We start from the raw sequence: 15919 nt of genomic DNA on the forward strand, positions 1-15919 counted from the left end.
TACCAGTCACTGACAGTTACCTGTATCTGGTAAGAGCTGACAGTCACCTGTATCTGGTAAGACTTCAATATGTACTCTGGCTCAGATAATGCTCTTGAAAGAGGAAGTAAGGATGAGAAGGAACTCAGTCTTTCAACTTACACTCCTCCACACTTGAAACAGGCTTAGATACATCTAAGATACTGACCTTGTCTGAAGTGGAGCTCAAGTGACTGCACAAACTGTAGGGCAGCCACCACAATCCCCTCAGGCAGAATGAGGTAAAGGTAGTCTGATTACGCCAGACACCTGCCATCATTACTTAGAAAATCAAACAGTTCTTCCAAATAGCAAGGGACAGACCCATGTCCCTGACTTCATGAGACCTCACATGGGAAAAGAGGCCCACCTCCTACTCAAAGGTGTAGGTCCATCTGATTACTTCACAAAGCCAAAAAGAAAAGGTGTCTCTAAACACTTCCTTCTTGTGCTTACCTGTGCTAATGAAAAGTCACTTATGCTCCAGCATCTGGGAGTGTTCTCTTTTCAAATACTCGTAGTACCTAACAGCATGAACTGTGCAAAGCAGCATCTCAGCCAGATCTCCACATACAAAATCTCAAAGGGAGGGGATCATGAAACTCTTGAATCTCGCATCTGGTATAGATGCATCTGAGTCTTTGCTACAAACTCAGGAATGAAGGAGAACATGAGATTTCCACCCTTCTGAATGCAGAATCAGATACAAAAGGCCATGTAACTGTCCCCCTTTTCATCAAGGCCAAAACTCAGAGGTAAACAGCCTTATGTGTAAGGTCTTTGTCAGTAGCCTGAGACAAGAGGTTCAAAAGGTGTCCTGGTGAGACTGAAGTACCAGGGACATCCCACTCAAAACAACTCCAAAGAGGAGAGGTCTAGTCTGCAATCTGCTGAACAGATGCTCCAACCAAAGAAGTACAGTATCCTTTCTACAACATCAATCATAGGTGATGGCTACAATCCCCAGCAAAAGTTCATTGAGGAACAATGAGGGTACCATGACATTTCCCTGGCTTCCCTGCAAGAAAAGCCTCTCTCTCTCTGCAGGATAGGCTGGGTAATCTTCAAGTGTGAAGCTGCAGGGTGTGCACTGCCTCATGGTACTGGCAAACATGCAGCTGAAACAAGAAGGGAGGCAACTGGGGTAACTCTGTCAGTGCCTCAACCAGGAGAGACAGCAGATTGGGATACCAATCAGCATAAGGCCAACAAGGAGCCACTGTAGTCATGCAAAAACTGGAGGGTGACAAAAACTTGTTTTTCACACTGCAAAGAAGTTTGAAAGATTGGAAAGAAAAGAGTACACACCCAGGCTTCCCCAGAGGTGTTGAAAACCCTAACTTACACTTCTAGAAAATCTAATCAAACCTAACCATGAGTGGCCATCTCAACATCCTCCCACTTTCAGCAATTAAACATCCTCTCCATAGGTAGCCTAAGGGAAAGGTGTTGAACTGATCCATCTGTTTCAAATGTACTTTATAACATATTATAATGTGCCCAAATGATTTATAAGTAATTTTAAATGATGCATAAATCATACCTCCAAATGCTCTTTGATGCCTCGCCATAAAATCCTTCTTATGTATATCTGATGATCACGATCCCCTGGCACTTCCATTGCTATCAATTCTATGTCCTAAAAAGGAGAGACACAATTAGCAAAACCTAGTACTGGTACCTTAAACACATTCTTGTACACTGGAAATACCATCACAACTAAAGGCATTTATCCATATAAAGAGCAAAATAAACCTTTATAAAAAGTGTTACAAATTATAAATATACATTATTAAGATATACAAAATTTTACAGATTTGTAATTTTCATGGATATACGAAACCATACACTTTCATATTAGAATATCCCCAGTACTAGATGGAAACAGTCACTGAGGGCTGATAAAAAGTGGTTAATTGGTGGAAGGAAGGTGAATGGTGGGGCACTAAAAATTCATCTGTCAAAAACCAGCATTTTCCTTAAGAAAGTGGGATTATGAGAGGATAGCTGAGGTGGGATTATGACACCATACTCTGGTTTGCACTGTATATCCATGAAAAATATATTTTATCTTTAAAATTTTGCAACTGTTCCTAAAAGAATTAAAACCATCATTTTTTAAATAGGAGACTTATAACTTATGCTGGTGGTTAATCCCAAGAAACTGACTGTGGGTGCCCTTATTTCCACTCAGAGATGTCATGTTCCTGGTCTGGTAATGAGCAATGGAAAAATACCAGATTTTTTAAAAGTAGTTTGTATTTTTTTTCTAGGTATACAAACCAGAGCCCTTTATGTACGCATCAGCATGAGCTGGAAATGGCCACTGACACTTGGTAACAATATGGTTAATTACAGGTGAGTGTATGAGAAGAGACATACCCCTACTCAACTGCTCCAAGATGGCACTTTTTCCAAAGGATCAGGAACTGTGTGGGGTGGCAGAGGTAAAATTATGAAGAAAAGCTCTGGTTTGTATACCAAGGAAAATGCAAATTACTTGAAAAATACTACGTCACAATTATCAAAGTAACCTAATTTGCTGCTTTGTCCCAGAGGCCAAAGGAAAAGTGGTTGGTAACATCAGGTGAGTGATGGGCATTCCCTTAACCACCTATTAACCCACCTTGTAACCAAGTTCAATGACTGATTCCAACTTGCACTGAGGAATACTCCTGCAAAAAACCAATGGTTTATATTTCTATAGGAACAGTTAAGTAAAATACTTTGTAACAGTTTATTTAAACTAATTTGTTTGCCGATAAAATTTACAACTTTAATGTCTAGGTTATTCTACTCTTTCACTATTTTTCCTTTTCTGTTAACTAACTTTAGCTGCAGTTCTACCTGACTCCCCCTTACCCTAACCAATAAAGGTTTGAAGAGCTATCTTTCTTAACAAGCATATATTTTCAGTGGGCAATGCCTATTGATGCTAGGTTTTCACTGAGGTGTGAGGCTATAAGGTGTATCCTCTGAGGAAACCACACCTCAGGGTAAAACTTTATGCTACTATTAGGCCCCATTGGTTTTGGTTACAACCAGTTTACACGCAAAGTGGGTGCTGTGTTTAGTACCAACCCCTTGGGGATGAGTATAAAACCATAGGTAAAAGGCAGTAAATACCGTAAATACAAACAAAAGACATAAACATTAACAAAAACACAAAGTGTCGTAAATATTCCTGTCGGTTACTGGGAGTTTTCTTCAGTTGCACCCACCTCAGGATTTAGGCTATGGCATTACCTATGATTTTTTATTTCCTTCCAGAGTTTTCGAGCAAAACCCCAGCCAAGGTCATCCCGGGCCTGGGATGCGTAAAGTTTTTAGATGAACGCGAGACCTAGCATGAGATGAACTCTACCTCCCAGGATGTTCGTCAGGCTTTTTCTTGTTATGATAATGAGTTAATTGCTTACACAGATCTAATATTATTTGAATATAAAAGAAGAGAGTTTAATACTACTACTGCTGTTAGTACAATATGCCCTGTTTAGTTTACTCAAGTAGCCTATACATAGTATCAAGAACCATGCCAGCCTTCAACCTAGTCCAGGTTACTGCAGGCCTAGCCTAGTGATTTCGGGATAGCCTACCCTACTCCTTTTCCGAAAATGTTACTTAGACCAGCCTACAAATAAGAGGCGATAAGCATTCAGCAAATTACACTTGAGTTTTGAGTAAAACGGCCATTCAGCTTAACGTTAAATTAATACTAGAAAACCACAACCACTGTTTGGTGCCAACCCCTCGGTAGGTAACAGGAAATTTACGATAGATTTTAGCATATTAAGAGCACAGCATAAAATCTCCAATAATGAGTTGTCGTATTTAAGTAAACTAATACTTATTCAACTTGCTGTCAGCCTTACGGGTGAGGATGCCATGGTTGGTAGCGTAAGTGACAAATAGTTTTCTGGGTCAAAATATCCAAGTTGCTGCTCGTTTTCCGTTTCAAAAATTCCGCCGTCTTCTTCCTTGGGTAAACATGGTCAGTACTGACTACTGACTCACTGAGTACAAGGTCTATAGATTAAATCTATAGACCTTGCTGAGTAGGTGTATGTTCGGAGGGATGAAAAATTAAAAATACGAGGTCTTAAGTATTCTTTTATTTCTTGTAGATTAATCTTAGTAGCTTAGTGCGAATGAGAATCATTAATTGCATTGGTTTCTTTGTGGTTCAGCAATTTTATCATACTCATAAGAAATAATAAAAAAGAATGGTAAAATTACGACTTCGGTTTCATCATCGTCGGAAGAACTTCACATTCGCACGTTCTTGGGAATCATTCCACAGCAGAACAAATTATCTTGTCATTTAATGCAAGACTGATATTGATTCTATTTTAAAATTATAGATGCATGAAAATGTAAATAATTTTTCTTACGTAGTTTGTATTGGTATATAAACACACAATATGGTAAGAAATTTTTTTTAAGAAATTTGTTCTATGTGTATGTAGTGTGTCGAAAAAAGTTGATTGTATGGACAAAGTGGACTGTATGCTTAACGTTGTTACTTGGTCAAAAAACCGCTAAAATCCTTGAGTAACACCACCACAAGGCTCCCTTTGCGGTTTCTAAATTACTGGGAGATATCTCTCAACCCAATTCATTTCTAACGAGGATAACACACTAATATCATCACTGATGAGTACGACAATTAAGTACTACTACTTACTGAGCAGTCCCTATAGACATGAACTCAGATCATAAGTTGCTACGAGGTACGACGAGAGGTACACGCCTCTCTCTCTCTCTCTCTCTCTCTCTCTCTCTCTCTCTCTCTCTCTCTCTCTCTCTCTCTCTCAAAATCTTGCGAGTACTCTCTCTCTCAAAATCTTGCGAGTACTCAGGGGTTGATTTTCAGACCTTAGAGGACCGCTACATGTTATCTCTCTCTCTCTCTCTCTCTCTCTCTCTCTCTCTCTCTCTCTCTCTCTCTCTCTCTCTCTCTCTCTCTCTCAAAATCTTGCGAGTACTCACGGGTTGATTTACCTCGTTACTATAAGTTACTTGCGAAACCTTAAAGTATGAACACCATACAAATTTATCAGATCAAATTATATTCCCCATTCTTAAAAACTGAAACACAGGAAAATGAAATAAATTAGGGGATACTGAAACGCATTTGTTGAATTTAAAGTTAAAATAATTTAATAACTAAAGGTTAAACATAGCAAAGAGTAATTACATAAGAGACAAATAAAATTAATTACTCAAAAGGGGATTATAACTCAATGGCACTAAAATGAGCCAAGTTACAACAAAGTTCAAAGGACAAGGGCAATCACCCTTTCTAGACAAGGGCAATCACCCTTTCTAAGTCCACACACACGCATCACTACAGTGACTACACGACACTAAATATCAGGTCTACTCAAAAGTTGAGCCAAGAAGCTGTAAGTTCCGTCCTGCATTCGGGTTTTATTGGGGGAAAAATAGACAAGTTATACTATAACCACGAATACAGAACAGACTTACAAACTTTAAGATAATTCTCAAGTTCGTTATAAAAAATAAATTCCATATATAATATTGCGCAATTTCGACATATTGGTTAAATGTAGTGAATTAATTGGTGGTGTGTGACAATACAATTTTGGGCGACGTCACGCCCATACAGTGCACGCACATACGCATACACGCCTGCGGAGGGGCGCGAAGAGGGGCGATCACAGGCCGAACAACTACCCTTCCTTTCCCCTCCCCCGTACTCTTGACCTCGGTTAATGGCTTCTCTGGCGAGAGGTACAAACAAGATCTAATAACACCTTCAACTATTACTATACGTGGTGCAATGCATTCACTATGAGTTATTTCAAACACAAAAATGAATTATTATAACTAAAACAGTACTCCAGACTTCATGCTAGAATCATAATAAAAAATCAGGCAAAATAATGTAAGAGTGTCATTCTCGAATTAGATGTGGTTCTTTCACCCTTATTACGTTAAGTAATAGAGACGTAAATATTTCTACAAAATACATAAGCATGCGAATATATTTGGATTTCACATGAAAACAGATACAAATACAGTAACACAGTTCTTGTCTGTCGATTACCTGACAGACGGCAATTTACGACGAAAACTCAAATCAATTATTTTTTTATGAGACAGACGATCCTAATAACTCTACAATAAGAGATAGACCGCACGAAACCAAGTGAATAAACAAAAACATCAGAAAAAATGGTTGTGAGAAGAATTTCTCACATGTAGAATGTAAGCCTACTAGGAGCCATTTGATGACCTGTGGTACTGTTTATAACACTTGTGACCAAGGACACATGTAACCTGTCAATTGAAGCTACAAATTAACCTCAAAGACAGATGTTTATTAATGGAAATAGGTTGCCAGTCGAGAAGGAAACCCCGACACAAAGAATATACAGTTAGCTAGAAAATTACTTGAACAATTGCCCAACTTCGGATGCAGTCAATTATCCCTTCGCTTCAGTAAGGTTTTTAACACAACGGTTCATCATACGCAGTTAGCACTGGTAAAAGGCTATTCCTCTTCCGAACAATGGGATCGAGACACAGGGCTGCCTAAATGCTGTAAATTACTTATTTAACCTTCCCTAATTCCTAGTTACTTCTCGGGAATAGTCGAATGTCGCTAAGCAATATAAATTATTCTTAATCTAGACTTCATAAAGGTAACTTGGATACTTGGTTTATCTAGATGGTGGTGAAGGGTGAAACAAAGGAACTGGAAATACAGAAAAGAGATACTAGCAAATCGGCGAAACTTTGCAAAAATTTCAGACTTACTGTGGATGAAAGTTGTTTGTGCATACAACGGACGATCGGAAGTCTTGATAATAGCAGTCTTCCCAATTCACTAATAGCAAGGGGGATGGTAGGACAAGACTTGTGTCTCTCCCACGTGTAGAGTAGCTAGGGAAATTAGGTAGAAAAGAGAGAAAGAGAAATATAGAAAATTGAAAAACTAAAGAGAGAGAGAGAGAGAGAGAGAGAGAGAGAGAGAGAGAGAGAGAGAGAGAGATAAAAAAGAGGCAGAGAGAACAGTGATAACGCCTAAAAGCTGTTGTTATTATCGTGGATTCAAATACGCTGACCAATGTAGGACTTTGCACGAACTAAAAAACAGTGAGCAAGTATATCACGTCGAAAGCCAAAAACCGATCATAAAAGTGGGAAGTAGTGGCCTCGCGATTAAGTTAACCAAATCATGAGTCAGCACAGCCAAAAAGCTTACAGCAGCCAGCTCTATAACCCCACCTTCAATAGGAGGCGTTTTCATGGAAATTCCAGGAAATTGGGGGCTGGACAAAGTGATGTACTTCAACACACTCCAATCAAACATGCTAGGGAGGGGTCTTTCACACACCCTCCTAAGATCACCTCCAATCAAGTCCTCTAAGGAGAGATTTGAATCACACCCACTACAGTCCTTTCCAATCAACTATTTGAAGGGGAGGCCTTGCTGATAAATCCTTCCAATAAGACTAGAAGGAGGTGGAGATTACAGATAACAAGCAATCGAGGGGTTCAACAGTCTGGAGAGCGACAGGAGAGCAGCAGATTGGAACTGTGTCCACTAAGGGAGAGTAAGTCTCCCCTCGCTTTCGTGTTCCCCATACAGACTGAGTCAAGTTAATTACTCCAGAGTGATTTCGTTTATACCGCTGTAATCTGTTAATTTTGTACTGATCTTTATAATACTAAGTGCTTATTAAAGTGAAGAAATTACAGAACTCGTCTCTATACGCCTTTCTGAGAGATATAAATACTTAAAAATAATTTATCTTCAAGAATATACCAGTTGCAGAAAGCGAGGTGCTGTGGACACACATGGAAGAATAACAAGGTAAGAAGTGAGAGACTAAAAACATACAACAAAAAGAAGAAAGGCATTACACACGCACGCTAATTTCTCTCTGCGGCGTCTCAGGTCAAGCAAGGCAGCTGGGGGCGCTCCAGTATGTCGTTGTTCGCGATTTTTTCTATAATAAACTGCACAGAGGGCGAACAGCAAAATATTTATATATATATATATATATATATATATATATATATATATATATATATATATATATATATATATATATATATAATGCCGTTATCGTGTAATTTCTCATTTCTTTCATTGCTACTTAGGCATATCATTTTGATGCTTCTTATGAAGTTAACTGAATATATAATGCCTATTTTTGTATTTCTAAAGAATTAAAATTAGCAAGAAGTTCAACATTAATTTAGTTAATGTTAAACGCCAGCAGTAAAGAAGACTACCATGCTCATCAGTGGAGAATGTCTCCTCCTCATCGCAAAAGATGACTCTTACAGAAATCATCAGCCTTTGGATTATATCAGAACGCAAACCCTAGCCTCTATTCTTTGTGTTTCGCTGATATGAAGTGTTTCTTGGCAGGAGTATGATGAAATAATATCTTGGTCTCATGTAGCCTGTTATGGATGGTTTGAGCAGCAACTTGAAGGGAAAGCGTAATGTTCTCTATAGCAACGAGAGAGAACCATAGAGAGGGCCGACTTCCTATGTGCAGCGTAATTTGGCCGCCATTTTGATTGTGTGTAACTTGAGCTGCAGTGACAGCAACGTTTTGTAGACAAACATGCTCTGAGTACACTGCAACCCACTGTGGGGCCAACAGTTTGTCTTTATGCTGGAACACAACAAACTGCCAATGTTTATTTATTTGACAGCTGTTAAGATATTCGTGTGTGTGTATTAATAGAAATCATTTTAATTTCGTAAACAAAGTGCTTAATATCCCGGTCATATAAAGGTTCTACCAATACAAATGAAATGCTTAAGATACAATTAACACATTTTTTTCACATACTGTGTAATAAATAACAGGCCCAAGCGCTCCCAAGTTCTGTAGCAAAGACACATGATTTCGCTCTCCTCTCCACCAAATGTGAACAAAGATTAAAGAAAGATAGAAATTTTGTTGACGATTCTCATTAAAAAAAAAAAAAAAACAGTAATGCAAGTGAAGGTTGATTCTCACCACGCACGTCAGTTTTTTCTTTAATTCTTTATTTTAGAAATTATTTGTGTATATACATACATATATGCAATAGGTTCTCATAATGTAACAAAAGAACCCATTTTAAAAATCGTGAGAGAGCATAAAACAGGGATTCATTGGCGGTCACCCATCCAGTTACTGACCACACCCAAAGCAGCTTAACTTCGCTAATCGGAAAGCAGCTGTTTTCTCTACCTTGAACTTAATTCACCATCTCAAGCACCTTCCCATCTTCTTGATAATGAGTTTGCTTTCCTTTTCTTCATTTTGAATGACGATGACCAATGGGAACAAAGCTGGCTGCTCGTGATTGCTACTTCAAGTCGTGTTTTGCTTCATGTTTCAATAGGTTTACTCTTCTCTCTCTCTCTCTCTCTCTCTCTCTCTCTATATATATCATATATCCTGAAGGGCATCCTATATATATATATATATATATATATATATATATATATATATATATATATATATATATATATGCATGTGCGTTTATCAGTACGGTGTCTTCTCCTTCTCATTTGGATCGTTATTATGTTAACAAATTGGTCTAATTAGACGTTATGATAGTATGGCAGTTTGGCTACAAGTGTTTAGTCTTTTTCAGATTACTTAGTTAATTTCGTCTTTTTAATGTTTCGTTTTTTTCTGTTAATCGCGCAAATATTTTTGTATCAACAATGATAGTTCAATTTCTCATATTCCCTCTGTGCTTTCATGTAATTTTCAGTTAGTAAGAATTCTCGTATAGCTGCTTAAAAGTGATCATCTTTTTGTAGTACCAACTTTTTGAAGCATAAATTTGCATTAGTGTTTTTTTTTTTAATGAAAATCATCAACAAAATATCTATCTTTCCTTAATCTTTGTTCACATTTGGTGGAGAGGAGAGCGAAATCATAAGTGTCTTTGCCACAGAACTTGGCAGCGCTTAGGCATGTTATTTATTGCACAATATGTGAAAAAAATGTGTTAATTGTATCATAAGCATTTCATTCGTATTGGTAGAACCTTTATATGACCGGGATATTAAGCAGTGTTTTCCTATCCTAGAGTCATCACTGTTTCTGCCTTAATTACAAGCTGTGAATTCATCCATAAGGACATAATCGCCTTCACCACTAGCCCACATCAGCGCAGGGGAGGGCGTTCGAATCCCACCACAGACGTAGTTTTTATTCTTTAACTTTTATATTATAGATAATTTAGGTGTATATTTACATGCATATTTACAGTAGGTCCTCGTAATAAAGCAAAAGAACCCTTTTAAAAAGCGAGGGAGAGCATAAGACAAGGATTCAGTTGCAGTCACCTATCCAGTTACTGACCACACCCAATGCAGCTTAACTTCGTTGATCGCAAAACAGTAGTCGTGTCATGTTAAAACGCCATTTGTGCCGCAAAAATAAGGTTATTCTATCAAATAATATATTCATATTATATAACTTTGGTGTGCGGCTGTGAAAAAATTCCGGTTGTATAAGGATACGCCTTATACCACCAGTATTTCTTTGTTTTTGGGTCCCACTCGTAGAGAGATATGACCACTTGGTTATGCCGCTCTACGAAGGAATCTGTCTTGGAACTTGTACTGTATCTAGAGATTAACCCTATTCCGGGTAACAAGGGCACCAACGCCAAATCAAATCGCCTCAAATTCCAATTATATTATTTCCCGCCAATATTTACTACTCCCAAAATACTTCTGCCACCAACCCATGTCTTCTCTTAATAAAATTATGCATGAAATCCACCTTGTATTATATTAATTGTACAGAAATCATTTCATCAACGATCACCATCTCAATCACCTTGCCATCGCCTTGGCGATGCGCTTTTGTTTTTCTTTTCTTCTTGAATGCCGAAGCCCAATGGAAACAAAGATGGCTGCTTGTGATCGCTGTTGCGAGTCCTCCTTGCTTTTCATTTCAATCAGTTTGCACCACATACTATATTATTTTCAATTTCAGTGTCACAGTGACCTCAATAAAAATAGCATGAATTATGTAGTTTCATAAAAACGTCTCTTTACAAGCTGTAGATTTCTAAATTGGGAGAGGGTAGAGGGAGAGACTAAAAACATACAACAAAAAGAAGAAATCCATTACAATCAATTTCTCTCTCATTCTGGTCAAGCAAACAGCTGGGGGCGCTCCAATATTTCGTTGTTCGGTGATTTTTTGAAAAAACTTTTTTCCTTCCCTCCGAAATTATTTAATATATATATATATTATATTTAGTCACCTTATATATATATTCATATTTTATATTATATTACATAAATGTTATAAATAGAAATCGTGTAATTTCTCATTTCTTTCAATGCTACTTAAATAACTCATTTTGATGCTTCTTATGAAGTTAACTGAATATATAATGCCTATAAATTTGTATTTCTAAAGAATTAAAATTAGCAAGAAGTTCAACATTAATTTAGTTAATGTTAAACGCCATGGTAAAAAGACACCATGCTCATCAGTGGAGAATGTCTCCTCCTCATCGCAAAAGATGACTCTTACAGAAATCATCAGCCTTTGGATTATATCAAACAAACCCTAGCCTCTATTCTTTGTGTTTCTGATTTAAGTGTTTCTTGGCAATTATGATGAAAAATATCTTGGTCTCATGTAGCCTGTTATGGATGGTTTGAGCAGCAACTTGAAGGAAAATCTAATGTTCTCTATAGAATTTCCATTAGAGGGCCGACTTCCTATGTCAGCGTAATTTTTCCGCCATTTTGATTACATAAAATATGTAACTTGAGCTGCAGTGACAGCAACGTTTTGTAGAAAACATGCTCTGAGTACACTGCAACCCACTGGTTGCCAACAGTTTGTCTTTATGCTGAAATAACAAACTGCCAATGTTTATTTATTTGACAGCTGTTAGGATATACGTGTGTGTGTATTAATAAAATCATTTTAATTTCGTAAACAAAGTGCTAAAACTCTTATAAAGGTTCTAATAACATTCAACCATTTACACATTTTTTTACTGTGTAATAAATAAAAGTCCCAAGCACTCCCAAGTTTATGTAGCAATTTACAAATGATTTTTCCTTCCTCTCCACCAAATGTTTTGATTAAAAAAGATAGAAATTTTGTTGACGATTCTCATTAAAAAAAAAAAAATTTTAATAATAGGTCGATTCTCATAAAAAAAATGTTTTTCTTTAATTCTTTATTTTAGAAATTGTTTGTGAATACATACATAATGCAATAGGTTCTCATAATGTAACAAAAGAACCCATTTTAAAAATCGTTCATAAAATCACGATTCATTGGCGGTCAAAATTTAAACTGACCACACCCAAAACATTTGACTTCGCTGATCAAAAAATGCTGTTTTCTCTAAACTCTTACTTAATTCACCATCTCAAGCACCATTTTTCAACATACGTCTTGAAAGTTTGTTTTCAATTTTCTTCATTTTGAATGACGATGACCAATGGAAACAAAGCCCTCGCTGCCTCATTGCTACTTCAAGTCGTGTTTTGCTTCAATTTCAATAGGTTTAGTCACTTGTCTAATTTTCTCTCTTTTATATTAGGCGTTACATAAAGTGTTATACCAAATGTATATTTCATATATAATACAACAAAAATAACTCATGGTTGTATATTTATCAGTTTTAAATATATTTTATAAATCACGATAAGTGACAAAATATATATACCTTCGGTATCATATGACTATATGAAATGGTTTAAATGCAATGTCTTCTCCCTTCTCATTCTAGGATCGTTATTATATTAACAAATTGGTCAAAAACGGAAACGTTATGATAATATTTCAGTTTACTACAAGTGAATCTTTTTCAGATTACTTAGTTAATTTCCTTTTTAATGTTTCTTTTTTTCTGCTAATCATCGCAAATATTTTTGTATCAACAATGATAGTTCAATTTCTCATTATTCCCTCTGTTATTTCATGTAATTTTCAGTTAGTAAGAATTCTCATAGGAAAAGTGATCATCTTTTGTAGTACCAACTTTTTGAAGCATAAATTTGCATTATCAGTGTTCTTTTTTTAATAAATCACGAAAATCATCAACAAAATATATGTCTTTGTCTTAATCTTTGTTCACATTTGGTGGAGAGGAGAGCGAAAACACATAAGTGTCTTTGCTACAGAACTTGGCAGCATTAGGCATTTAAATTATTGCACAATATGTGAAAAAATGTGTTAATTTATCAAACATTTCAAGTCTATTGGTAGAACCTTTATATGACCGGGATTTTTGAAAAAGTGTTTTCCTTCCTAGAGTCATCACTGTTTCTGCCTTAAAATTACAAATTTCTGTGAATTCATCCATAAGGACATAATCGCCTTCACCACTTTTATATTAGCGCAGGGGAGGGCGTTCGAATCCCACCACAGACGTAGTTTTTATTCTTTAACTTTTATATTATAATAATTTAGGTGTATATTTACATGCATATTTACAGTAATCCTCGTAATAAATCAAAAGAACCCTTTTAAAAAGCGAGGAAAATTAAGACAAGGCTTCAGTTGCGGTCACCTATCCAGTTACTGAATGGTCCCAATGCATGCAACTTCGTTGATCTAAAACAGTAGTCGTGTCATGTTAAAACGCCATTTGTGTCGCAAAAATTCTAGGTTATTCTATCAAATAATATATTCATATTATATAACTTTGGTGTGCGGCTGTGAAAAAATTCCGGTTGTATGGTGGGCTACGCCTTATACCACCAGTATTTTTTTTTTTGGGTCCCACTGGTAGAGTGATATGACCACTTTGTTATGCCGCTCTACGAAGGAATCTGTCTTGGAACTTGTACTGTATCTAAAATTAACCCTATTCCGGGTAACAAGGGCACCAACGCCAAATCAAATCGCCTCAAATTCCAATTATATTACTTCCCGCCAATATTTACTACTTCCAAAACACTTCTGCCACCAACCCATGTCTTCTCTTAATAAAATCATTTCATGAAATCCACCTTGTATTATATTAATTGTATAGAAATCATTTCATCAACGATCACCATCTCAATCCTTGCCATCGCCTTGGCGATGCGCTTTTGTTTTTCTCCTCTTCATCTTGAATGACGACGTCCAATGGAAACAAAGATGGCTGCTTGTGATCGCTGTTGCGAGTCCTCTTAGCTTTTCATTTCAATCAATTTGCACGACATACTATATTATTTCCAATTTCAGTCTCGCAGCGACCTCAATTAAAATAGCAGGAATTATGTAGTTTCATAAAAACGTCTCTTTACATGCTGTAGATTTCTAAATTGGGAGAGTGTAGAGGAGTCTGGTGGCCACCCACGATATCATGTTACACCAACTGTCAAAATAAAACAATACCCTTGCAGTAAATAGCCCATTTCTTCTATTTTATTCTCGTATATCATATTACCTCTAAACAAACCTCTATTCCTCCAATTATAAGGTTTGACGAACCTTATTAGGCTGCATTTAGGATGTACAAAAATTAACTATCATTGATATAGAAAAATATCGGGTATAAGCCATATAGTTTGAGAAGCAACAAACATTAATATAGTTTAAAAGACACTATCTCGCTGCCATTTTTCTCATATATAGACTAGATTAGGCTAGAAATACTGTACCATTTCTAGGAAGAAAGATGATTTTCTAAATTGTAGAAGATATTGGCCTGTACATGCAAGTCTTTATATAAGTTGAGACTAGTTCATATTGTGGACTCAATGAATAATTATTCGAAACCTTGGTTTTTAGGACTATTTGCTTTAATATTTTTGTTTAGTTTTGTTTTAATTCTAATGAATAGTTGATGATACAAGATTCATTTATATGATAATCATCTTTCAGCAGTTACATAAAATCTTGTTTTCTGAAATTTTTGAGATCAGTATTGTTCTTTGCTTGCTACTGAATTTTATGTTTTATTTCTTAACGTAAGTACAATTATCCTCAGTTTATGGTCACTGACTAAAACATCCCAATTTGTACAAGAGTTTGTTTCAGGTCTTCCTTCAAAACCATTATTATATTCATATAGTTATTTCTTACATAAAAACAACTTTACTATGTATATGTATAAGTTACTGTATAAGTAAGACCTCATTGTCTACAAACCTTTAAAGCGAAATATAATTCAGGACGTCATTAGAAACATTCAAATGGCAAAATTAAAATTGTTAAAAAGTAATATGTTAATTCTTCTGCCGCGTAATTGTGTTTGTTTTTTTGTTAGGGGTTTTCATCAAGACGATTAATATTCTTTTGAGTTGCCCTGCTTCCCAACTCCCTCAAAAAATATAACAGCTGCTTTCATGAAGAAAACAAACAGTAATATATTTGTTTCTTGAAATAATTTTAAATGGGTACTTATTTAAATATTTTATTTTCGCTTAAAATGGGTTTTCTTTGTTGGAACTCCTGAATACTATTCCTGTATGAGCAAAGGTTTGACATCAAATGAGGTTAAAGCTAACAGTAACTTATACGGGAGAGAAATAAATTGTTTTTATGTTCGAGAACGTCACTATGCATTGGACAGGATGGTTTTGTGGAAGACCTGAAACAACACAAAAACTTGTACTAATTGGTTCTGTTTTCGGTCAAGGTTGACCATTTGCAGGAATTGTACGTTATTTATTTTAAGAAATAAAACATAAAATTTAGTAGCAAGCAAAGAACAATACTGAGCTAAAAGATTAAAAAATTTTAATCAAGATTTTATGTAACTGCTGAAAGATCATTATCATATAAATGAATCTTGTATCATCAACTATTCATTAGAATTAAAACAAAACTAAACAAAAATATAAAAGCAAATAGTCCTACAAACCAAGGTTTCGAATAATTATTCATTGAGTCCACAATATCAACTAGTCTCAACTTCTATAAAAGACTTGCAT

At 36.0% G+C, this 15919-nt stretch overlaps 1 protein-coding gene across 5 annotated transcripts in view; it reads right to left on the reverse strand.

Moving 5' to 3' along the window:
• Positions 1-15919, reverse strand: part of LOC136848168 (RAD52 motif-containing protein 1-like) — a 74524-nt gene that overhangs the window by 41934 nt on the left and 16671 nt on the right. Inside the window, exons 1-2 of one of the 5 annotated variants that reach the window (XM_067120466.1) lie at positions 3891-4057; positions 1562-1657 (exon numbers count right to left, since the gene is read on the reverse strand). In XM_067120466.1, the coding sequence (XP_066976567.1) occupies positions 1562-1657; positions 3891-3905 (111 nt within the window). In that variant the 5' untranslated portion in view covers positions 3906-4057. Of the gene's footprint in view, positions 1-1561; positions 1658-3890; positions 4063-15919 lie in introns of those variants that run through there. The other 4 variants (XM_067120480.1, XM_067120457.1, XM_067120474.1 and 1 more) reach the window with 4 other exon arrangements.

Source organism: Macrobrachium rosenbergii, chromosome 2 (assembly GCF_040412425.1).
Source record: "Macrobrachium rosenbergii isolate ZJJX-2024 chromosome 2, ASM4041242v1, whole genome shotgun sequence".
Lineage (NCBI taxonomy): Eukaryota > Metazoa > Arthropoda > Malacostraca > Decapoda > Palaemonidae > Macrobrachium > Macrobrachium rosenbergii.